Genomic DNA, 26,333 nt, shown 5'->3' on the forward strand with positions numbered 1-26,333 from the left:
AAATCAAAACTAGTTCAAACTGACCGGTTTCAGTTCGGTTCTGTTTTTTAGGACAAAAACCGGTTCAAATTGGTTTGACTCGATTTTTGCAGTTTGGCTCGGTTTTTTTCCAATTTGACTTGATTTTTTCCGGTTGTTTTTTTTTGGGTTCGGTTTGGTTTTTTCGGTTTCAGGCTTATAAAACCGAACCGGTCGATTTTTTTAAAATTTTAATCGGTTTTTTTTACTGTTCGGTTTTCTCCGTTATTTTTTTTATTTTCTTAATTTAATCAATTTTTTATTTTTTTGTTCATCCGTAATTAGTTGGACCCCTTAATAATTTTATGAGGTTCATCAATTTTATTTTATTTTTGCAAAATAGGATATTTGAAATTATTTTCATATAAAATAGAGATTTTAAAATTCATGTTATGTTTCATGTGATTGAATAAAAAATAATATATTTATTTTTTTAATGAAAGTAAATACCACTTCGAATTTCAAATCAACAAATTATTTTCCAAATAGCCTAGTATATTCAATCTTTTAAGAGTCCCCCGGTGCATTAATATTTAGTGGTCACATCCTACTGAAGAGTCTACGAGCCTCTCGGAGTGATGACGCATGCAACCTAGCTTTAAATTGTGGTCATAATCATCCGATCACTAATACAAAATATGCTGAAACGATTACGTAAATCACTGTAGCAATTTACTTTACAATTATTTTTTTAATTTTATTTTCAAACCTTTTTTTTTTTTAAGAATAGCTTTCTATAATAAATTTATGATTGATTTCTAAAAATCTGTTAATGAAAAAAAAATCTAACAAAAAAGATTATATAATAAAATAAGCAGAAGTCTAATGGTCTATCTCTAAATTAATCCACCTATTTTTCTTTTTCTGCTTTTTCATACTCAATAGTTTTGGAATTTTAAATAATTTTATTTTATTTTTTTCTCGATTTCTTAAAATAAAAGAAGAGAGAGAAAATTGTAAAATTACAGCAAAAAAAAAAGAAAAACTCATCGATTGGTCACATTTCGATGATTATAAGCTCAAAAATAGGTTTATATAATTAATGACATGCGTGGAATAAATATAGAAAACGACATAGCAAATATAATCTTTTATTTGAAAGGATATAATAAGAGCGGTGTCTATATTCTTTCGAAGAGATCATCAATTTAGTTAGGATAAGTTCATAGTGTCTTACTCAAGGTTAGATTTTTCTGGCATGTCAGGCTTTCTTCAATTTCCTCTTGATCTTGAAGGAAGATCGTACTTAATAGAGATTGGTGCAGATGGAGATTTGTGTCGTGTATTGGTGATGGCAATACTACTTCCCTGTGGTTAGACTATTGGTTGCCAAATGGTCAACAATTTTGTTATCTTTTGCCTTTTGGCGGTGCTATAATTGGTTGAGCTTTCATGGAATGCCAAAGTCTCAAACATCACTAAGGAAGAGTTTTTATCGATTCGGCATAGGAGGTTCTTATAAACACGAGACCCGCAAATTCTATGCATCACCTCCTCTGGTTTCCAGGTTATATCCTGAGACACTCTTTTATCTTATGGCTTGCTTCTACAGGTCGTTTACATGCTATAGATAGACTTCATGCTTATCAGATCATCAGCTCCTCAGTATGTATCATTTATAGCTTGTATATCGAGGCATAAGGCCATCTGTTCTTTCAGTGTCATTTCTTTCCTTTAGTATGAGGGGCTACCATGAGCAAGACTCTTATGACTTAACCTTCTATGATATGACAACCTTTGCTTCAGTGGATATACACACACTATAGGCATAGGAAGGAGTTCTTATATCTACTTGCTCAATTAGTACTCTTAACCACGATTTACTTCATCTGGTATGAAAGGAATAATTGAGTTTTACACCAAACTTATTGTCCTTATCATATTGTTAATAAGTAAATATTCGAGCTTATCAAGTTCAGGTTGTTTGAGATAGAACTAAAATACTAGATCTCATATACTTTCAGGTCCATATGGCGTCTTCTAAAATCATGAGATACCTCTAGTTTGTTATCTTTGGAGTTCCATTACGCATGTTTGTTGTTTTTTCAGAACCGATCAATTAATTCTGAGTTTTCCATGAATCGGTCGACTGGTTTTAATAGTTGTTGTCCATATAGCTTTTTTTATGTTTTATTTGGCTTTTGCTTCTTCTTTTTTCTCACTGCCTAAGATTAGTTTAATCTGGGTTACGGGATAATGTGCATCTTAAGGTATGCCCTTTGTATTTTTGTACAATTTTTCTTTTTAATACAATCACACTTATCCAAAGAAACAAAGGTTTAACAAAAATATTAAAAGATTGATTGATTATTCAAAAATAAAATTTGTATTTGAGAGTTTGCTCTGACTTTTAGTTCTTCATTGAAATACTCTGACTTATCAAAGGATTAACCAAGTTTTGTGGCGTCTTCTATACTTTTCATTAGTGTCTCGATTATTGCTTCTTCTTTTTTTAGGGGGATTGGTTACTTATAGTTTTAATGTCTCGGTACAGGTTATCGTTGTGTCAAGCTTAATCATAAACCTGAGTTTAGCTTTATTTGGATGGATTAATTTGATTGTGGGTTTTTGAATTTTTATATCCACGTGGTTCACATCAATTGGTATTAAAGAAAAACTCTAAAATCAGGTTTTATCTATTTATCTTTAAATTCAATTTAGTTTGTGTCTTGAGTTTTTTTTTTTGTTAGCTCTTGATTTTGTTTTTATCCTAGTTCTTATGTATTGAATTTTAGCTTGTTCTTTAGAATAACTTAGTGTTGCATTTACTTTGAAATATATATATAAAAGATCAAAATCACAAAATCAGATTAATATATCTTCTAAAAGCGAGTCAACATCCCAACAAGGTAATGATGCAATCCAAACTACACCCAAAGGATCTATTATATATGTTGATTGAAACTAATATAAGGTCAAGATCTAATAAGGTTAAAAGACATTTAATAGGTTAGTTCAAGATATTTGAATTTTTTCCCTACAAGACTTGTAGATTCAACTCATTTTTCTACTCATAAGTGGATTTGACTTATTTTTTTTAATACATAGTTTAATGCTAACTAGCATATTTTTTATCTAACCATTGGATCGGGTTCAGATTTTACCAGAAGTTTTCAGAGATCTCATTTTATATTGGGTTAAAATTTTAAATCAATCAAACATCAGAAAGGCCTCGCGATAAAGTTTAGAAGCTATTATGCGGGAATTGTATAGTTTTCTAGTTGATTTAAGATTCTTTTTTCTATTTTATTTATAATTTTATTATTATTTTCTCATCATTGATTAAGACATTTTTTACCTAGGGGTATTTAGCTTATATTTAGATTTTTAAAAAAATTAATAAGAGATGAATTAATTATTCAGAAATAAAACTTGTGTGTGTGAGCTTGCTCTTACTCTTGTTCTTCATTGAACTGCTCTGGCTTATCAAAGAATTAACCAAACTTTGTGGCGTTTTCTATACTTCTCATTCATGTCTCGATTATATGCGTTGGGTGAGTGGTTGATTATTTATAGTCTTAGTACTTTGGTGCATATTATTGTTGTGTTAAACTTAATCACAAACTTGAATTTAGCTTTCTTGAAAAGAACTGATTTAATTGTGAGTTTCTGAATCTTTATATCCATGGGATTCACATTATTCATCAAATCCTATACAACAACTGTATACTAGATAGTATAATCCAAATGAGAAATGTCAATATCATGATGAAATCTTAGGCCACTCAATTAAAAAACTTCAAAATTTTCAGATATCAAGTCTAAAAGTTAGTAAGTAGAGGGCATGTTGAATTTATGAATGATAATGGTACATGCCATATCATCAACAAGCCAATTTAACATAAGAAATAACTGGCTAGGAGGATAGAAATAACACTTAATGAATATTGACAAGCCACAATATTTGTTAGAGGAGGTTGATATGAAATAGAAAGAATGTTGCATTGTCAATTCTTTTATTATTGAACTTTATCATTTTCTATTTTTATTGAGAAATATCATTACCTTGTTTTGTTTAAATATGTTTTGGGATTAAATCATTTCTTTTAATAAAAGTATGCCTTTTTCTTTGTCTCATTATTGTTTTGAAATCAAGAGATGTTTTTATGAAAATAATATATTCCTTTTTTAGCCCTTCACCACTGAATCAACCTCTCACTCACCAATATTAGTCAAGTTTCTAGTCACCACCTCACCAAGTAACCACATCACAATACCAGTTGACCGAAAGCAATAAAGGTAGAAAGAGAATCGAGAAGGAGAAAAAGAAAAGAGAAGAAAAAAACTGAAACTTTGAAGGCCATAATCTGTAACCACGAGTAGCGATGGATAAAACCACTATTACTAGAAGAAATGAGAGGAAAAGGTGTATCTTATGAGCTCATCCACATGCCTCTATCCCTCTCTAGTGTGTGTAACAACGCACCATTAGCAACTACCACTATTGTGCATATTAGACATGCGTCGTCATTGTCTCTCATTGTTCTAGTAACTTCTAATTGATTCCCACCACTTAAAAGTCAATTCCAAACCCTAAATAAATGTTTAGATATTTTTAAACATGATTATGAAGAAATTATTGGTTGTTTGTGATGATTTGTGATTGATTGTGTGTTATTGTGAAATATTTAAAGTGTTATGAGCTCGTGTCCATTGTGTGACATATAAAGCCACCAGGGATTTGTTTTTTTATGATGTGATAGGTTGGTGATTAATACCCTGCAATGGATATGGAAGGATGAGATAATTTTATTGAAAGATTGGTATTTGTATTTAGATGATGCTGTGTGTTTGATTTTATGTGCCAGTAATTTTATTTGTGGATTTTTTAACATGCAGAATCATTGATTTATAATTAGGTGCATAAATTCTATATGAAGATATGTCATTTTTTGATTTTAAAAAGAGAATTTGTGCTCATATAGTAATTTTCAACTAATAAAATAAATGGTAGGATTATTTTCATATTTGAAAGAGTGGGTTCAAAACCCAATTTTCATCATCCATATGGTTCTAATACCCATATTAAAATCCTAAACCGATGAAAATTTTCTTTTAAGGATTGACATCATAATTCTTCTATTTTGATGAAATCTTCTATTTTTAGGGATTAATGTAAAAACTTTCATTAAAATTCTCATTTCGATAAAATCTTCTATTTTTAGAGATTAATGTATAAAAATTTTCATTAAAAATCCTATTTTGATGAAATCTCTTATTTTTAGCGATTAACATCAATATTTTTATTAAAATCCTCATATTAATGAAATCTCTAATTTTTAGGGATTAACGTCAACTTCTTTCATTGTAGTTAAAACTTGACAAAATCTCATTTATAAAGGATTAATTTAAAACTTCAAGATGAATTTTTGACCCCCCTTTTAAAAATGAATACCATAAAAAAATTTCAGAAATAGATTTACATAATCAATAATGTGTATAAAATAAATTGAAGAAAACACATAGCAAATACCTACCTTCTCTTAATCATAACTAACTCAGTATTGGAATCTTTGAAACCAACGTCTATTTTAGGATTCATAGTTTTTTTCTTAATTACTAGGTGACAACTCTATTTATTTTTATTTTCCTTTTTAATTTTAGAAGAGTCCTGTATTTATCACGATGTGACAATTTTAAACCTATAAAGTTAAAGGAAAAAACATACCTTCTTATCCACCAAAAAAATCTCTTAACATCACATCATCTCTATAAAAGTTATTGACATAGGAAGTAACTAAAGATAATGCACGAACATATTAATAATATCATTAGGAAGAAACCATATGATATTGATGACTTTCTAAGCTTAATGAGTAATTGCATTAAACATATTAAATGTGTATTTGGTAATATGATTGAAAATGCTTTTATTTGTGCTTTTTTAACTATTTTTTTATTTTTATTATTTTAATATGATCATATCAAAATATCTAATATCCTAAAAAAAAACATAAATTTAATGTTTTTTTAGATAAAAAATATCTTAAAAAATATATAAACCACAATATAATACCAAACTGTGGCTAATAATATACTTTTTTTTAACGCCATAAATAATATACTTAATGTGGCCGGAGAAGAGTTTCAATTGCCAAAAAAAAAAAATGAAGAATAAAAGATTTAATATGCACAAAAATACTTGACATTTGCATTAATGATTTGTATTTATAAATAATTGGTATTGTACAATTATCTAGTATACTGTATATATGGATAATTGTACAATCAAATAATGCGATGAAAAGTATAGGTAGCGTTTGATATTGTGATAGCGGTTGCTTTTCAAAGTTGTTTTTTTTCTTGGAAATATATCAAAATAATATATATTTTTTATTTTTTAAAATTTATTTTGACATCAACACATCAAAATAATCCAAAAAAAATAATTTTAAATAATTTTTTTTTTAAAATTTTACCAAACATTATTTGGGTTGTGTTCCCAAACACTACCTTAATACATAGTTATCAGATCCGACCCGGGGGTTGATCTGGTAAAGGAGCCGGGTCCCGGGTTACACGGGTTAACTCGGGTCAATCCGAATCAACCTGAAAAAATTAAAAAAAATTGAAATTTTAATATTTTATATGAAAAAAATTAAGAAACAATCTATGTGAATATAGACTATATGTGTTATAAATAATGAAGTTTAAAAGATTATTTCAAAAGATTTTTTATCCCACATTGAAAATATACCATGTTAGTATATTATCCTTTTAAGTTGATGTATTTAAACAAAAAATGTTTTTTTATTCCATATTGAAAAAACATAACTTTTTTTTTGTAAACATAAAGTATATATATTAAAGGACTGCAAATTCCACATTGAAAAAATAAATTTTTTCTTGTGAATATAGAGTATATATATTAAAAGGCTTCAAATTTCATATTGAAAAAATAAAACATTCTTCTGGTATTATATACTAAACTTTGAAAAGGGTTAATAACCAATTAAAAATATATAAAAATGAATTACTGACTATGAGAAAAAACACTTAAATAAAAAAAAGGTCTTAACCAAGTTTTGTCGGGTTGCATAGATCACAGGTCAACCCAGCGGGTCAACCAAATTTGCCGGGTTTTTGCTCATTCCAGTCTTTTATCTTACCCGAACCAGTCTAGTCACCGAGTCGATTCGCCAAGCCTGTCCGGGTTTAATAACTATACCTAGCTGCAACATAAAAAAGTCTGAGTTTGAATATTAACATTAACAAATAGTTACATTCAAATATTGGAAATTAATGAAAGAAAAATTTTAAGTAGCATTTGGGTATTTTATCAAGATAAAAGAGATAAAGACAAAATGAACTTGTTTCTTTATTTTTTTGGTTTTAAAAATATAAAAATTTACTTTAAAATTATCAATATATATATATTTATTTATTTTATATCTTTGTCTTTTTAATTAAACATATTTTTATCTCTTTTATATTTATTTATTCTATCTTGAAATACTAACCAAATACAACATTAATAAACTATTTCCTTGTCGATATCTTAATATTTTTAGATATTAGCTAGTTTTTGCTCTCACGATGCCGCAATATCTTATTTAGAATATATTTTTATTTAATTTTATAATAATTAAAATAAATATTCATAAGAATTCAATGCTTTAAATTCTAAAGTAAAAAATATATTTTAGTCTACTTTTTTTCTTTTTATTCCTGTATCTTTTTGATATAAACTTGTTTTTTTTAATTAGAAGCATGGTTTTTAAAATAAAAACTCACCTTGATTTAAAAAGCAAGCAAAATTACAATAAAAAACAAAAAAACCATGTCTTAACAAGATTGTAATTAATTTGATAAAATGATATAAAAATTTTATAATAAAAAATAATAAAATAAATATCTTATTCTTCTCCGTTATTTAATTATATTTATAATAATTATATTTTTTTTCATATTCAATATTCAATTATTTAGTTTAATGAAACTATGGACACTAATTAAAAGTTTTTTTATTTAATAATATCATATTAAGTAAATATAAATAGAAGCAAACTTTTCACTGAGAAATAGAGTGAAACTGAAAGAGCAGGAAGCATCTGTGTCACTGCGATCTCCACTGGTAACCCTAAAACTCTATTACTTGCTAAAATATCGAGAGCTAATTTCTTCTTCATCATCTCTTCCTCTTAGTAATCTGAGAAATTAGTAGCTACAGCTTTTGATTTTACAAAGAGATAGAATTATCCCTGGTTAGGGGAGAAAGAGGGAGCAATAGCAGTTAGGGTTAGGTTTTGTTGTTTCTAGGAATATAAAACTTGATTAATTCAATACTCAATAGAGAATCAACTTCGCTTTCAAATTAAATTGTGATTATAAAGAACTCCATTTTCTGTTTGGTTGCAGTTATTATTACTGCGGCTAATTTATCATGTCTTGGTGCACTATTGAGTCTGACCCAGGTAATAAATTTGATTGCTTTCTACTTACTAATCTCATCATCATCATCTTGCTAGGGTTTTGTGATAGTATTTTGGGTTTATTTAAAATCTTTGCATCAAGTGGTTGCTTGAACCTTTCGATTAGTCTTTCGAAATACGTTAGAGGAGTTGCTTCTGTGTCAGTTTGAGGGTTTTCTCTATTCTGGTATGTTTTTCATAGATTTCTGTTGCTCACAACTAATAAAAAGAATTAAAATTGTATTAATTTTCTGTCTTCAGATTTACATATTGCCTGTACAACAATTCTTGCTGCTTTTTTTCAATTTAGTTAACTATATGGTTGGCAATTTTAGCTTGTGGATTGTTAATTGTCAAGGAAGGAGTAGTTTGCAGTTCCCACGCATGAATATACACTATATCTGTACTTTTTAAATGGAATCCTCGTTGCTAAGATTCTTGGTTTGTAATCCAGGTGTGTTCACTGAACTTATACAACAGATGCAAGTGAAAGGTGTACAGGTAACCTATTAAATTTCTTATGCCATTTTTTCATTGCTTTTCTTGTTATGTGAAGTTTGTCTCCGTGCTCGTGCCATCCAGTATTTTTAATTCTCTGGACATGCAAGTGCTATGCTCCATTTTTTTTCCATCTTTCAAAGTTTTAGATGTAATTCAGGGAAGCTATCTGTAGTTTTTACTCTACTTTTTAGTACTTGTATCTTCTTTGTCTCTCATTTTTAAGGCATTCAGTTAAAAAAAAGAATGGGAAAGGAAACAGGAAAAAATGGAATTGGAATCGGATGCTAATGCTTAGGGAATGGTTTTTCTTTTCTTTGTTTTGTTTTTTTTTTCTGTCTTGGTTAAAGTATGAGATATTGTTGCAATATGAGATAACATTGCAAATTTATTATCAATGCTAATAAAAAACCATATATTACCTATTCATATGACCATCACTACCACCACCACTGCCATCTTTTGTAGCCACCACTGCCATCTATTGTAGCTACCACTGCCATAATAACCACTTTAGCTATCACTAAAACAACCACCCACCACTAAAGCACCATCATCATTTGGCTTTTTATTTCCCCATGGGGGTTCTCTTAAAAATACTTTTTTTCTAAATTGTTTACCAAAATAAGGCACTTCCTGCCACACAATCATAGGATATCATGCTATGCAAGCGTCTCAATTATCCTGCTCTTCTAATCAGCATGCATCTATTGATTACTTAAAAAGGAAAGCATTTTGAAAGACAAGGTTCTGCTTTAATTCGACTAGAGGTAGCAATTCAAAGATAAGGGGATAGAGAATCTTTTCACGGGGTTCCTGATGTAGCTGATGAAGGATTAGTTGGAGCAGACAAGCAACATAAATTATTCCCTGTTTTCACATTCAATGATGATTTGTATTAGCAAGCTAATTTGTGTATGATTTTCTTTTAAAATTCTGTCATCAAGTAATCTTATTTTCTCTTGAGAATCATGCTATTATGGTTTTAAAAATCAATGATGGAACAACTTTTTTCATGTCCAGTGCTTAATCCATATTAGCTCTTATTTTTGTGCATATAGCTTTGAATTTTTCCTTTTGATATATGCTTATGTGGCATTAAATTAGTGACTTCATTAGTTTGGTGCTTATGCAGAAGATTGTGGGAAATGAGTTCAAGTACCTTGTTTAGGGAAATAAGTTTTAAATGCACACCTATTAAAAAAAAGAAGCTCCGCTTTTATTACCATCACCATTACTACTAAGACTACTGCAACCATCATTATTAGCATCACTACCACCAGGAATCATCACCACAACCACCGCCTCAACCACACCCATGACTGCCAGGAAGCACCAGTAAAAGGTCTTGGTGCTTAGTCATAAGTTTACAGTTTCTGTGGAGCACTATAAAGTTCACTGCTTTTTTTTCCTTGGTATTGGCATTTCAAGGTTCCATCCTGTTTCCTAACTGTTATACCCAATCCAATCTTATGAATTTAATGTCATTCTGGTTTTGTGTTACCCATTTTGGTTACTTTTCATTCCTGATACCTATTTCGTTGAGTTAACTGAATGGCACAACAGATACTCTTCATTCGTTGTTGCTAATTTAAATGATTAATTCTGGCTGTTACCAAGGTATCCTATTTTCGGTTACCGAATGGGACCTTCTTAAGGGAATAGAAGTAGCCAAGAAACAGGAACCAAAAGCACTACATGTTTCTATTACTCAAGGCATAATCGCTCTACTTGCTGGTTAGAAATGCAGAGTCCATGAATTGTTCAACGGGTCCATCACATAACTTCCATTCATCCAGATATGATATCTTGATCTGTCTTTAACAGGTTGAAGAATTGTATTCATTGGACCTTGATTCTCTTGACAGCCTGAGGTTAGTTTCTCATTCCATTGGCATAAATGATTTTAGCTTGCATGCTCGGTTGCTGTTTTGTTTATGTTAACATGTGACCTTTTTTTCCCACTCTTTTCCAGACCTGTATATGGTTTGATCTTTCTTTTCAAATGGCGCCCGGAAGAAAAGGACGAGCGTGTTGTAATTACGGATCCAAATCCTAACCTCTTTTTTGCCCGTCAGGTATGTTTAGACGAGATCCACCATCAATGGAGGATTGAAAGCTCTAATTTATTTTCTTAAGGTTTCCCCTCTCTTGTAGGTTATCAACAATGCTTGTGCAAGTCAAGCAATTTTGTCCATCCTCTTGAACTGTCCAGATATCGACATTGGTCCAGAATTGTCAAAGTTAAAAGAATTCACCAAGAATTTTCCACCTGAGCTCAAAGGTTTGGCTATTAATAACTGTGAAGCTATACGTGTAGCTCATAACAGTTTTGCAAGACCTGAGCCTTTTATTCCTGAGGAGCAGAAGGCTGCCAGCCAAGAAGATGATGTGTACCATTTTATAAGTTACCTGCCTGTTGATGGAGTGCTGTATGAACTTGATGGATTGAAAGAGGGACCCATCAGCCTTGGTCAGTGCACTGGAGGGCATGGTGATCTGGATTGGCTGCGTATGGTGCAACCAGTGATCCAGGAACGCATTGAAAGGCATTCCAATAGTGAGATAAGATTTAATCTCTTGGCAATAATCAAAAACAGGAAAGAAATGTACACTGCTGAACTCAAGGACCTCCAAAAGAAGAGGGAGCGAATTTTGCAGCAGCTTGCTGCCTTCCAGGCAGAAAGACTGGTCGACAATAGCAACTATGAAGCTCTGAACAAATCCCTCTCTGAAGTGAATGGTGGGATTGAGAGTGCTACAGAAAAGATTTTGATGGAGGAGGACAAATTCAAGAAGTGGAGAACAGAAAATATCCGCAGGAAGCACAATTATATTCCTTTTTTGTTCAACTTCCTCAAGATTCTTGCTGAAAAGAAGCAGCTGAAGCCCCTTATTGAGAAGGCGAAGCAAAAAGCTGGCGCCTCCAAGTAAAAGGTTTTTCCCCCCTATCCGTTCTTGTTAGGCGGACACTTGTTCTTCTCTGGGGTCATGTTGCTAGTATATTTAAACCTTTTCCCCATGGCTATTCTGATCTCTCTCCCGCCCATGTGAAGCTGGTTTGCAATGTTTTCAGGTAAATGAACGTTCACCCTCATAGTTTTAGCGTCATTGACAAGTAATATGATATCAAATTACTGTTCAGTCTAAAGTCACCTGGGATTGTTTATTTATTTTCTGATAGGTGGATTGTTTAGTCTTTTTCATATACCATTAGCAACTTCTATACTCTCCCTGACGGCATGGAACCTTTTTCAGAACTAAATTTTATCTACCAAAAATGAATCCAAAAACAAATCTGCATCAACGGCTGCAGCAACTTTGCTGCACCTGGCTCAGCCCGTTAGAAATTAAGGAGGTGCTGTCTGGGAGTGGTAGCGTTGTTTTTAAATTGTTTTTTTTTAATAAATATATTAAAAAAATTATTTTGATATCAGCACATTAAAATAATTTTAAAATAAAAAAAATTAATCTGAAAAAAAAAATATTATTTTTAAATACAAAAATAAATAAAACCAGAGTTGTCAGGCTGTTTAATTTTCACTTAAGCGAACCAGCATGTTTCTTTCGCTGACCTCATGGAATGAAAGAGGTCATGATTCTATTTGCATGGATCCGTACGTATAAAGAACACGAGGTTTAAGTGAATAATTAATGTCAAATTGATACATAAAATTATGAATGAGGTGATGATACTGAAACTATTCTGTATCAGAAAAATTACACTAAACCATTGACACAAAACTAAGAGTTATTTGTAGCAATGAAATTTCCCTAAAATATGAATCCTTTGTAAAGAACAGGGGGATACTGGGAAAAAAGACTTCCTACGATTAGCAGTTCTTACAACTCCTACAGTTACAAATGTGAGAGCCCACCATATAAATAGGGTTCTTTTTTCACACTCATCAATACAATTTCCCCATTTTTGTTCGCTTCACGGGTTCGCTGAAGGACCTGACATGGATCCACTTGGTCGCAGACCACTTCTCCCCCTCAATAACAGGGCAGCTCGCGTGCAAGCTACCAGGGTCAGGAGTCGCGTCAGGATGGAGACTGAAGAACAGCAAGGCATCGCCCTTGTTGGGTTTCACTGCAAGTAGAGCTAGTGCATATAAGGCTAGCTTTTCCTACATATTCAATGAAGATCAATCATATATTAATTAAAACCTGCATAACCCTTTTTAGCACAATCAGACCAGCTATCATCCTTTGCTTGAGACCCTTTTGCCTGTACAACACATGAATTGAGAATATGATATAATATGTTAGCCTGCGACTCCCCAAATTAATTAAAATAGAAGAAAAACAAACAAATAAATAAAGCAGTCAGTTGTAGCAGCCGTCGTTATATTTTATATAGACATACCTCTGAAGTGGGAAATACGGTTTCTCCCCCCTTCTTAACATCAGACAAGTACATAAGTACGGTGGCGGCCCGATGGCCACCCTCTTCTTGATTAGCCTTGTCCACGAAATAATCAATATGTGCTTCGTATTTCTGACCATGCTCATAGCGTAGTATCTGAATCGGCTCCCCATTTTCTAATTATATACCCAACAAAAGTGATTTAATTTCCTCTTGCATAGACAACCTTAAACATAATACTCCAGACCATCGCATGTATTGAGTTTACATATACTGTCATACCTTAAACAAATCTTTTACTATGTTGTTTACATATGGGTGTGTCTGGTTTTGTATTTTCTATTTATAAGAGATTAGTAAAAACTAGTTCTGTATACGTACCTTCTGGGAGGAAAGTCCAGGCAGCAATCCTGGCCTCAATACCATTAACAATTTCATCCTGAAGAGTTGAAAACATAATCCATACAGTTGAAGGTCTGAAACTAAAATCAATGGATGATAGATACCCAGAGCAGCAGTTTACGTTCTCACCTCAGTTTTGAAAATAAACATGCCGCTACTGGTTCTCTCCTGGCTTTCCATGCTCTCTCCAGTTTCATCATTAGCCACCATTGATTTCACAAGCTTACCCTTAGCCTATATATATATATATATATATATATATATATATATATATATAAAGAAAGGTCAGGCCAGACGATTATAAGTAAACTACACATTTAAAATCATAATACTATTTCTCCAAATGAAATCAAGTCGATGCTAACAAACCAGATTAATAAGATGATCACACTCCTCGTCTGATAAGAATCCCTTGTAAACGAAGGCCCTTTATCAGGTTTCAAACGCAAAACAGTTAAGCACATAACATACTACTATATATATGCAGTGGAAAAGAAGAAAAATGTACCTGGGTTGCCAAGAGAGTTGAGCGGCTCGAGTCGGATCAAAGGCCTTTGTAAATGCACCTGTTTTCGATCTAATTATCACCGAAAATCAGTCAACAAATAGCCACCATACATGTAGTTAGTTCTATTCCATATGAAAGCAAGATTCATCAATACATACGTTTCTACAGAAGCATAAGAAAGAGGAGGGAAGACGAGCAGCGGTAGCAAGCAAAGAGAAACTATGAGAAAATAAGGAGACTTCATTGATTTCTCTTCTCCCTTTTGTTTATACTTGTGGAGACAGAAATGAAAACTTAGACCTGAGAGATCAATTGGCTTTCTCTGTTCAAACTTCGAAGGCCTCGTGAAAGATTTTGTGGGGCATCTAGCAAAACATTTATCTTCCCTCTTGCTTACAATGTATTAATTGTGCCCAGGGGTTTTGGAAGGTTTGGATTTGGTTGTCGTACAAATAATCAATTAGGGTCTGAATATTTTGGCTTTTTTTGGAAGCAAATCATTAACAATTAATGAGATAACATGGTGGGAGGTGCCATTCGCAGATTCTATGTATGCATGCCCGAATTTCGGTTTTCTTTTTATTGAGCGGACGCGTTATTTTCACTCCATATATATTCAATCTACAAAACATTAATGAAACTCCGTCGTCGTCGTCATCATTCATATAATTTTACCTTATTTAAAATTAAAAACAAATTGTTTACACCTAAATAATCTTTTTCCTAAAGATATGCCCAGATTTTCTTGGGCATTAGGATAATTGCTGCTCATCAACTACCTGATGTGCCTTGTAGATTCCTCTGCACCGGTATACTCTAATGGCTACCGATCCCAGCAAGGGTTAGCCCTGCAAAATGGCATGCCCAGTAATGCAGAATCCCAGTTCTCTATGAAACCACTAATGTTGCATTGTTCTCTTAAAGACAGTAAAGCTTGCAAGATGCATCATTACATCGTTGAAGGAGCAAAGTCGGGTATCACGACTTGTTTTTGCACATGTGATCCGAAAAGTATCCGAGTTCGAGGATTATTTCATATGTATTGCACAAGAAGTCTTTAATGAAATACTAAGTTTTAGTTTTTTAATTTTTGGAAAATTATAATACTAGTTTTACAAAAAAATGATGTAATTTTAATATTGTAATGACTTTTTAGTCATTAAAATAAATATAATAAACAAACTATAAATATAAATATTTTTTGATACTTTTTTAGCGTGTAAGGTTGATTATCTAAATTGTTATTTAACATATAAATTCTAGGATGTAAAATGTAATTTTTTAAAATACATTAATAAAGTAAAAATATAATCAAACTAAAAGTAATCTTTTATAATTATTTGTTTTATTAAAAAAATATTTTAAATTTTCATGTGACATTGATTCCAAGACATTCCTTATATGCCATCACTTACTATTATTTTTTTAAGTTAATAGCTAAAAGTTCAAAAAGAAGAAGAAAAAGCATGAAAATGATGTTTGAGACTAAATGTCCTAGCTTTTCAAACTCAAACTTAACTAGAGACTTAACACTATAAAGATCAAACAATCTCTATCCGCATCTTTTATATCATTACTAATAATATATATAATGGTTTCACAAATAAAAGAACACTTTTGGATTTTCTATTCATAACTTTTATATAAAGTTTTAAAACATCAATTTTTACTCCATCAATTCTAAAATTTTTATTGAGCACATGTAAGGTACAACCTCTGTAATATGCTTCATAAAAATAACTTGTAGAACCATATCTAATTCGGTTCCCTTCTCATTAAAAATTTTATTATTAAGATCAAATTTTATCTGCTCATTATTCTACTAGTGCTAGTGTAATGATACTACTTAACTAAGGTAGCACGAATATTTTTTATATACTCATAGTCATCATAGAACAAGATTTTCACATCAAAATCTTTCTCATTTAGCATATTTTTGTCATTCTCATTAAATTTTGGTGGTTGATTTTAATCCATAAAGAAACTAGAATAGTAAAAAATTTCAATTTCAACATTATTTTTTTATTGTCGAAATTTTCTTTGTAGATCCCTATCAAGAGGTTACTTCTTTGCTCACACCTTTGAAACGAGTCTTTAAAATTGATTATGGATTTGTGATCATTCTCTTTATGATCATTTAGTTTTCTTTTCTTCATCTTCATTAATCAATGAGATAATTCTTCAATTTGGTCTTCAAGTTTATCACCGACAATTGATGGACTAATTCTGTAATTTACTTCTACATATCTTTTATAATTAGTTCATAAATGTCTCTTTCCTGAGGAGAAACCTCCTTATTCTCTAATATACGATAACGTTCTGTTTTTTGACCTCATTCAATCATGGTTATTTCTAGCACACAACACTAACAACTAGAAATCGTTAGATTTTGATATCAACTAATGCAAATTGAAACAACATAAAAAATATAACAAGCACAAGCCATACATAATTATACCAAATAGGGTTACCACATAAAAACTCTGATTCAATTTTTTATTATAGAATATTTCACTTCAAATAGTCTACTGAAATTCAAGCTTAATAGCCTGAAAAAAAAAATCCTAATAAATAATTATATAATTATTACATGGATTCTAAACTAAATAAGAAAAAATAAAAATCACTAAAAATAAATACATTTTCTTAAAACCTCATGCATCACTTTAATAAAAAAAAATGTTTTTTAAAAATACTATTTTTAAATTCTTCTTAATAAGAAAACTCTTAAATTTTAAATAGTAAAAAATGAATAAATAACAAAAGATAAAGAAAATTAACATGGTTGGCCATGGTGGGCTTTTTCTTTGGATGGATGTGATGAAGAAGAAAAAGGCTCCTTGTAAACAAATACAATGTATATTCGATCAATATCAATATGCTATCTAATCTTAAGAGAAGGAGACTCTCAAAGTTAAGAGAAGATCCAAGTTAAGCCATAAAATCCATATAATTATTGCCCTCTTAAGAGTATGCTAGAATTTAATGTGAAAATTGGTGCATAAAGAAAATATATCATTAAATAAAAGACTATGAAGATTAAGAGTTTTAAGTTCCTAGTTAATAAATTCATTATTGCAAGACTTTTAAATAATCTAACAAGAATAGAAAAATCTTTAAAGATCACAACGAGCAAGGTTTCTACATGTTAGTAGCTAAGTCCATAGGTTACTAAAGAAAAAAGCATCTCAGGATTCATAGAAATATAATGTTATTCCAAAAGACAACAACTTTCTCACAATCTTATAATACAAGCAACACTAGTTTTTCAAATTACAAGCATAGAGAAGGAGACATATCATATTCATATTGAACTTCACCTCAAGTCTATTCCATACCACAAGCCAAAGAAACATTCTTTGCTTTTTATCAATTAGAAGCTTCTGTATGCAAGACCATAGTTCTTCGGCATTATTCGGGTTCATAACTTTAATATGTTGAAACCTTAACCTGACCTTATAAAACCCATTTCAGAAGAACCCTAAATTATAGTATCTATAATATCACCATGCATGGATAAATGAATGGATTTAATCATTTCAACAATCAAAGATGAAAACAGTGAATACAAAAAATTACAAATCCTAAATCCTCGAGTTTGAGATAACCTCATTCACTTTTATTGTCCCATAATGATCTAGCACATGCTTAACCTAATTAACAAAAAGACCATCATCATACCAACTATCGTACTAAAATGAAATAGTTTCACCATTACTAACTTTCTACATTCACCATCCGTAAGAAACTCAAGGTCGTTGATAATGCCTTTCCACAAGGCATAAGTATCATACAGATGTTTGTGAGTAAATAAATCATCATTATATGAATTATACTCTATCCTAACTTTACAAATGCCAAGACAACCACTAGATTTATAAGAGAAAAAAATATCCTAATTAACCAAGTGAACAATCCATCTTTATTCACCTCTAAAAAAACACTACACCAATTTGCTAACTTTATCATAAACGATCAATATAAGTATTGCATCATGCAAAATACAAATCTCATAATTATATTTTACAAGTTATATTTTAGTCTTTAAATATGTTGTATAGCATGCACCATGTTCTTCCTTATCTCTATGCAAAAGTAAAATTCCTTAATTTAATAATTCTAGCTTTAATTCTAGCTTTAATAATTTTCTTTCTTCCATTCCTCTACATGTATTTTCTATTACATTCATAATCATACAACATATCATTAACCTTAGACATCATGTTTGTTCAAATAACAAGTTTCTCTTAACATCACATTTTCATTCCCCCCTGAACTTATTCAATCAATCCCAACGGTGAAGTTATATCGCATCATTTTTAGCATAACATATCTAAGTTACAGATCAAACCAACGATTAAATCACTCTATATTGGAACATAACCTAACAAACCTTAAAAATTAGAGACATATTATTCAGGAAGAGCCATTTATGGTCGGAGAGTATGTTTGCGATCTCTATCGTTTAGACTTCAGAAAACATATGGAAGAACAACTTATAAACATTACATCCTCATCCAACGGTTGACGAATGAGAAAATGTCCAGCGACTGTGACTTAAAAAAATAGTGTTTTCTCCAGAAATATTCTACCAACCATATCTCTCACACATAACTTGATATTGCAAATCCCTCTAGCAAGGATGTAGTAGCCATAACGATGAACAACATACCCAAATGGAAGGCCAATCCAATGGTGTATAATAGAGATATGGCTGTCGAAGTTCCTACCCTCAATATGTTTTCTCTCTCACCTAAAGCTCTCAATCATGGTTGATTCTCTCAAATTTTTGGGAGAAGATGAAGGCTTTATAAGCCTTTTTTTGTGGCTGCTAGGTTTGCATATGTAACAATCTTTAAAAGAAGGATTTTATTTTTCCTAGTGACCCTTTTACCCCTCATTATATATATATATATATATATATATATATATATATATATATATATATATATCCAGAGCATGCCATGCGGTTACCCAGACAACGAAGCGAACTTGCAGGACCGTTATGGTGGTAATATAGATGCATCGTGGGGGCATTGGGTAGCTGGCAGAGATGTGGTGCATGAATAAAAAAGGTGGTGAACAATTTTCTTTGAAACAACGTCATTTTAGGATGGAAATGGCCATTTGCAGTTTGATCACTGAAGTTTTGAAATTTTGTAATCAAGTCCCTTATTCAGGAATTTTTTTTTTAATTTCACCTCTGGATAAATTGCAATTAGACCCCTGCATATTGATGCCATTTATAAAATGGTCCTTGGACTTTAATTTCTTGTAATTTTGACTCAAATCAGCCCCGAACTTTAGTATTTCTTCAATTAAGCCCCTGATTTTATTAATTAAACTAATTCCAAGTTCAATTAAGTCCCCAAATTTATCAATTCTTTTAATTTCTAGCAAAATTGACTTCTAAATTTATAGTTCCATCTTTATTAGTCCTTAAACTTTCAATTTGTGTTGTCTTAACCCAATTCTCAAATTATTTTTCATTCATTTCTTTTTTATTATTTATTTAATTTTTTTTTTAAATTCAAAAATTGGGTTATGACATTCATGAATAAGGAAAGTCACGGCTTCTTCGTATCTTTTAGGAGCCTTCGACAAGGTGACCTTTTATCCCATTATTTGTTTGTTTTTGGCCATGAAGGGTTTATAAGGCATATTAGAGAGGCTTAATAAAACTCAAGCTTTTGATACCACTAGCAGTGTCAATAGACTGCCATTACTCACTTATGTTTTGCAGATGACCTTATAATATTATATCGGACATGTATGGACTTGGTTAGGAATGTGAGGAAGGCTTTGGATGATTTGTTTGGTTATCTGGACTCATTACAAATCTAAAGAAAATCCAAGTTTTCTTATCAATAGTCGATGATGAGCTTTGTGTCTTTCTACAGACTCTTTTAGGCTTCAGGTTGGGTTCCATACCTGTCAGGTATCTACAAGTCCCATTAATCTCTACTAGATTGAAACATAATGACCGTATGCCTTTAATGGATTGAATTCTCTCTATGATTAATATGTGGACTTCAACTTCTCTTACTCATGTTGGATGCCTTCAATTGATCAAATTCATTCTCTTTTCCATCAAGGTATACTGGTATTCCAAGTTTATTCTTGGCTACTTTGTTATTAAGAGGATTAAGAGTACTCTAGCTACCTTTCTCTAAAAGGGTTGTTCTCTCTCATATTTAGGGGATAAGGTAGCTTGAGCTTTAGTTTGTTATCCTCTTAAAGAGGGAGGTTTGGGGATATAAAGGATTAAGACTCGGAATAAAATAGCTATTCTTAAGCACGTCTAGACTTCTTTCGAAGAGGTCTTCAGTTTGGTTGGGATGGGTTTATAGTGTCTTACTCAGTAGTAAATCTTTCTGGCGTGTCAGGCCTCATTCAGTTTTCTTTTGGTCTTAGAGGAAGATTATACTCAGTAGAGATTCATGTAGAAGGAGATTTGTCTCTTGTATTGGTGATGGGATTGCTATTTCCTTATGGTTAAATTATTGGTTGTTGAATGATCAATAGTTTTGTAACCTTTTGCCTTCCAAGATGCTATCCTAGGTAGGCTTCCCTGGGATGCCAAAGTCTTAGATATCATTGAGGAAGGGACTTGGTCTTTTCCCTTCGGTAATCAAGAGCTTCGTAAATTTGGGACTTAGTGCATTTTCATCACAAGATTGCACTACCAAATCACTATATTTGGAATCCATTAGGGAGAATTTTTTATTGATTTTACATGGGAGGTTCTTAAAGACACAAGATCCGTAGATTCTATGCATTACCTTCTCTGGTTTTCAGGTCATATCTATAGACACTCTTTTATCATATGGCTTGCTTCTATGGGTAGCCTACACACTATGGACATACTCCATACTTACCATATCATTAGCTCTTCAATATGTATTCTTTATGGCTCGCATATTAAGACACACAACCATATGTTCTTTTAGTTTCTTTTATCTGCTTCTGTTTGGGGGGCTACCACAAGCGAGACTGTTATGAGTTGGCTTTTGATGACATGGAGACCTTTGCTTCAGTGGACATTTATGAACTGTAGGAAGAAGAACTTAAATCTTCTTGCTTGGTTAGTCCTCTCAGCCATGGTTTACTTTATTTGGTATGAGAGGAATAATCGAGTTTTTCACTAAGCTTGCTATTCATATTATGTTGTTAGTGCGGGGTCCAGGTTGGTTGAGCTAGAACCAAAATACCAGATTCCAACAATTTTTAGGTACATACGACATCTTTTAGAGTCATGAGGTACCTCTAGCATATTGTCCTTTAAGTTCCACTTAGCATGTCTGCTGTTTTTACAGAACCAGTCAACTGGTTCTAAGTTTTCCATGAATCGGTCAACTAGTTTCATAGTTTTTTGTTGTTTTTTGAGTTTTATTTAGCTTTTGATTTTTTCCTACTACCTAAGGTCAGTTTGATTTGGATTATGAGTCGATGTACCTCTTAGGATATGTCTTTGTATCTTTATACAACTTTTCCCTCTAATACAATTACACTTATATAAAAATAATAATTTGTAAGTTGAAATTTTTAGTAGCTATAAATTTATAAAATTTATGTTTTGCGTGATGCAATATGTTTCTTTATTGGGACAAATAACAAATCTGACTTATAAAAAAAGAACTCTTTTTATGGCATCATTTTATACTTCTCATTCACGAGCTGCTATTCACTGGGTGGGGGTTTCATATTACAATAATATTGGTGCTTAGGTTCAAAGTAATTTTTGTGTCACGCTTCAAAACCTGATTTTTTTATCTTAGCAGAAGTTGTATCGTTTGCAAATGGATTACATGACCAAATAATCATAAGCTTCGCATCAAAATCCTTTCTTCCTTATATGTGCAAGATTTTCTTATTAAATATCCATCAAGGATTTGATGATTTACGGTTTTTGTTATCTTATTTAGTTTTAACTTTATAAATTCTTCTAAATAAAGATTCTCTAACGAGGATGACTTGTATAGGTCAATTTCTTCTATTTTCATGATGAACAACTAGATTGGTATTTAAGAAGAGCTATATATCCTCATTGTATATAACTTTTGGTTAGCCCTATACACATAAATCACTTTGAAATTCTACCCCTTTGTAAATTATCTTTTCCTTTTAAGTTATAAATTTTGGAAAATCAGACATCATACACTACCTTATACTATATGGATTATTCCATGCGATTCAAACTTTAGTATGGTTGATTCGAGAATCAAAAGATAGATGCACTTTAGACATGTAATAATAGAAGTAGCAGAAAGACCAAACGAATTAATAATAACAGAAACATGGATATGGCTCCAAGTATGAGTCAAGAGGTTTTATGTTAACTTTGATCAATTTGTCTGAATACTGTTTTCTATCACAGAGATTGCGGTGGAGGCATCATAATGCAGGAGAAACTTGCAAGCACAAAGTTGTCAGATTCATTTGTTTTTCTTTGTCAGGCATCATTCTACCACCAAAAGCCTCAATTTGATGATCAGTTGCCATAAAAGAAGGCTATGATTAAAGTGAGAATATACTTTGTAAAGGAAAAGACTGTTCACTGCGAAAGAATAAAGCACTCTTTTTATGTATTTTTTTTTTTGTTTCTTTCCCCAACTCTTTTCCATATATAAAAAAGAAAAGCAAGAACTTCATCGGGAAGAGCCCCGACTTGATAACAATTCAAGGAAGCAGAAACTCAGACAGTTAAAAAAGCAAATAAAAGGAACCAAAGATCAATACGATGCGGACACCTCATGATCTCATTGCTACAAGTATCCACAGCTTTTCTACTACAGTCCAATTCAATCTCTTTCACAAAAGCTCTCCCTGCAGCTAAAGTGAGAGTAACTGGGTCAATGCAGCTATGTATGCTATAAAGTGCGGCTTATGAAAAGGCTCAATGCCCACCATTGGAGGCCCCCACTCGAGAAATCGCCTAGCTGAAGCTTACACAGCAGGATGGGAATGAAACTATCCAGGGAAAGTGTCACCTTTCATGGGGGTTCTAAGACAGAAGTTTATATTAGAACCCCGAATGCTGCTCGCTCAGCACTTGTAACAACCACAACAGATAATCTGATAACAAGGGTTTGAAGCCAAGGAGATGAGATTCCATTGAGAAGATGAATACACAAAAATAACGTAAACTCGCCACTTGTAGAACAAAACTCGTTAGAAGAATTCAAAATCTAAAAAGGGACCTGATGATCTGTCAGAATCTGTAGCTCTGTTATCATTGGGAGCCAAGGATGACTTGAATGCGAGATTCAAAGATAAAAGGTCAACTGGTTTTGGAATTTCTGGAGGGTGAGTGCTGCGAATGAGAGCCCAGTTAACAGTCTCAAAGAAAGGATGCTGCTTGATCTCTGTAGCACCTCTTTTGAACCCTAATCTCTTTTGCGGGTCCTTCATGAGCAGACCACGGATTAAATCTTTTGCCGCAAAACTGATAGAAGATCCTTCAGGAAATTTTAGGGGCTGACCTACCACATTAAACAATGTCTCTCGATTTCCATTGCCTTTAAAAGGAGTCCTACCAAGTATCAATTCATACAAGAAGATACCGAACGTCCACCAATCAACAGCACTTCCATGGCCGTCTCCTCTTATTATCTCCGGTGCTAAATACTCATGTGTACCGACAAATGACATGGAACGAGCGGTGGTTGGTTCTGCAACAAGTACAGGAAGTGAATTTGAATTTGCTAGGTTTGGCTTTTCATTTCTAACTTTTGCTGTCTTGGGGTTGAAGAAACGAGGTTTAAGGCAAGATGGTTGCAAGCAAGAAGGCTCTACACAAACGGGCAACTTGCAGGCTGGATCAATACATGATGGCTCAATACAGTATGAAGAAATCTTACAAGAAGACACAGTACTAGATTGAACAAGAGTAGGACTCACACAGCATCTTAATGACAAATCAAAGTCCGAAAGCATAATATGGCCATCCTCCCTCACCAACACATTTTCAGGCTTCAAATCTCTATATACAACGCCCATCATGTGCAAGTACTCTAAAGCAAGAAGCACTTCCGAAGCATAAAACCTGTATACAAACAAATAATTATTGGAGAACAATCTTAAATTTGTTCATCGTGCATAAAATAAAATTCCGAGGCTATCCTGAAGCGAAAGAACAATGCCGTCGGTTATGATAACTAATTTCTGAAAATTCATTCCCAAGCCTTTACTCAATCTCGGTGTTCATAGCATTAGCAAAAACCTTAATTGTGATCAATCTTACAAAAACATACAACAAAATGCATATCTGCTCAAGATAACTGCCTTTCTGACACTTCCCCCTAGTTATTTAGCAGTATTACATTAATGTCAAAGTAATTAAACCAGAATGAGAGCGAAACAAAGAAGAATCACAAACCAAAAGATATTAACAAGCACACACTAACCTTGCTGCCTGCTCGCTAAAATGCTTGCCAGGTTGTCGCTGTCTTAGTATATGAAGATCCCCACCACTGCAAAACTCCATTAACAAACAAGAAAACTTATCGGTCTCGAAATGCGAATAAAGGGTTGGTAAAAATGGATGATCCAACAAACCTAAAATCTCTCTCTCAGTTCGAGCTCTCAACAACTTCTTCCTCCCAGCTAACATTCCTTTATCCATTACCTTCATTGCAAACAAGCAACCCATCCCTCTCAACTCAGCCAAATATACACTCCCTATATCCCCGACACCAAGTTTCTTCAATAACCTAAAATGACCCAAACCCATCCCCATATCCCCATCTTTACCCTTTACACACTGTACAGCATCCCATCTAAAGTCATTTCCCTTGTGGGGTTTCGAAGGGTAGGAGCTCCTGAAGCTAGCCTCATTTGGGTCAAAAATCAAACTAGCCTTTTCACTCTCTTTGGATTCACTAGCAGCAGTACCATTGCTCACATTGCTGCTATTACTAACACTATTATCAGAGACGGAACTACACAAGCCGATACTAACAGTGCTGTTAGTGAAACTGAGATCCTGAAAGCTGCTAGTAATCACAGTCTCAGCCTCAGCATCAAACGTTCCCATCTTTTGTGTTGTATGTTTGTCCATGATTTGAGGGAATGCGATAGCAAGAAGAGGAAAGAAAGGGGCTTGGACTGATGATTAAAAATGGATGGTCAGTCAAATTGGTGTTGGGGAGTGACCGAGGTGGTCAAAGGGAGCGAGAGAGAGGGAGACGCGGGCTCAACTTAAAACACAGATGGATAGTTAAAACAGCAGCATTCAAATTTGAATTCTAGCAATGAGAGACCCAATGTTTCTCGCTTCTATCACACACTGCTTGTTTTTGTCTCCAAGCTGTAACATGTCTTGATTGCTGTAACTCTCAGAGAGAGTCCGTCCCACTTCACGAGGAGGACAAAAGACTTTCAGATTTTCTATAAACTAAACCAGTACTAATTAAATACATTACACACACACACACACACACACACTCTTTTTTTTTTATTAACAAACTCTTATCGTAAAAACCAGGCCTCGGCCAATACCGTTACATTGATTATGGCGCACAACTATGAGTTGTGGATTCACAAGTGACAATGCTACAGTATCATGCCTTTCTGATTCCATTTTAATTTAAAAAATGTTTTGGGAATAATTACCATAAATAATTTTTCAATGAGCTAAAACACCATAAAATATTTGGCAGCTAATGGTCATATTATTTTTTTAATGTAAAAAATATGTTTAATAGTTGCTAGTTTTTTGTCTTGAAGGAAAAAAAAAACTTAAATCACATGGGGATTAATTTAATGCAACTCATTTGATTTGACGGGTCTAAAAATAACTTGACTAATAAAAGCATAAATTGACATAAAATAAATATTTAAGATGAGTTTTTTATATATAAATATTAAGAATGAAACATGTTAGATTATTTCGAATGAGCTTGAGTTAACCTGTTAATTTGCATGTTAAGTCATGAAATTATAATAACTTCATAGAAAATAAATTAAAATAAATTATGAAATTTAATTTCTAATAAGCTCGGTGTTAAATAATAAAATTAAAAAAAGATAAAAAATAACCTGAATCAACCTGTCATACACGCAACAATGGTCATGAGACCAGGATAACCTAATAGAAAAAATAATTAAAACAAATTATGAAGCTTAA

General features: G+C 32.3%; 3 protein-coding genes across 3 annotated transcripts; 1 reads left to right on the plus strand and 2 right to left on the minus strand.

Annotated features, from left to right (window-relative positions):
* Window positions 1-8,010: 8,010 nt before the first annotated feature.
* On the plus strand, window positions 8,011-12,135 carry LOC133671389 (ubiquitin carboxyl-terminal hydrolase 2-like). Its single transcript, XM_062092150.1, has 6 exons — window positions 8,011-8,092; window positions 8,377-8,432; window positions 8,884-8,930; window positions 10,755-10,801; window positions 10,903-11,005; window positions 11,085-12,135. The coding sequence occupies exons 2-6, from the start codon at window positions 8,402-8,404 to the stop codon at window positions 11,859-11,861; spliced, it is 1,005 nt and encodes a 334-aa protein (XP_061948134.1). The 5' UTR covers window positions 8,011-8,092; window positions 8,377-8,401; the 3' UTR covers window positions 11,862-12,135.
* Window positions 12,136-12,696: 561 nt separating this feature from the next.
* LOC133670410 (probable prolyl 4-hydroxylase 7) lies at window positions 12,697-14,627 on the minus strand. Its single transcript, XM_062090895.1, has 8 exons — window positions 14,365-14,627; window positions 14,207-14,275; window positions 14,068-14,125; window positions 13,828-13,932; window positions 13,678-13,735; window positions 13,297-13,472; window positions 13,098-13,158; window positions 12,697-13,020 (listed from the first exon to the last, which is right to left on the minus strand). Exons 1-8 carry the CDS (start codon window positions 14,448-14,450, stop codon window positions 12,836-12,838), a joined length of 798 nt encoding a protein of 265 aa, XP_061946879.1. The 5' UTR covers window positions 14,451-14,627; the 3' UTR covers window positions 12,697-12,835.
* An 8,137-nt stretch (window positions 14,628-22,764) lies between these two features.
* Window positions 22,765-25,554, minus strand: LOC133671100 (serine/threonine-protein kinase D6PKL2). The gene is made up of 2 exons (XM_062091742.1): window positions 24,613-25,554; window positions 22,765-24,251 (listed from the first exon to the last, which is right to left on the minus strand). Exons 1-2 carry the CDS (start codon window positions 25,263-25,265, stop codon window positions 23,378-23,380), a joined length of 1,527 nt encoding a protein of 508 aa, XP_061947726.1. The 5' UTR covers window positions 25,266-25,554; the 3' UTR covers window positions 22,765-23,377.
* Between the last annotated feature and the right edge of the window lie 779 nt (window positions 25,555-26,333).

Source organism: Populus nigra, chromosome 13 (genome assembly GCF_951802175.1).
Source record: "Populus nigra chromosome 13, ddPopNigr1.1, whole genome shotgun sequence".
NCBI classification, from domain to species: Eukaryota; Viridiplantae; Streptophyta; class Magnoliopsida; order Malpighiales; family Salicaceae; genus Populus; species Populus nigra.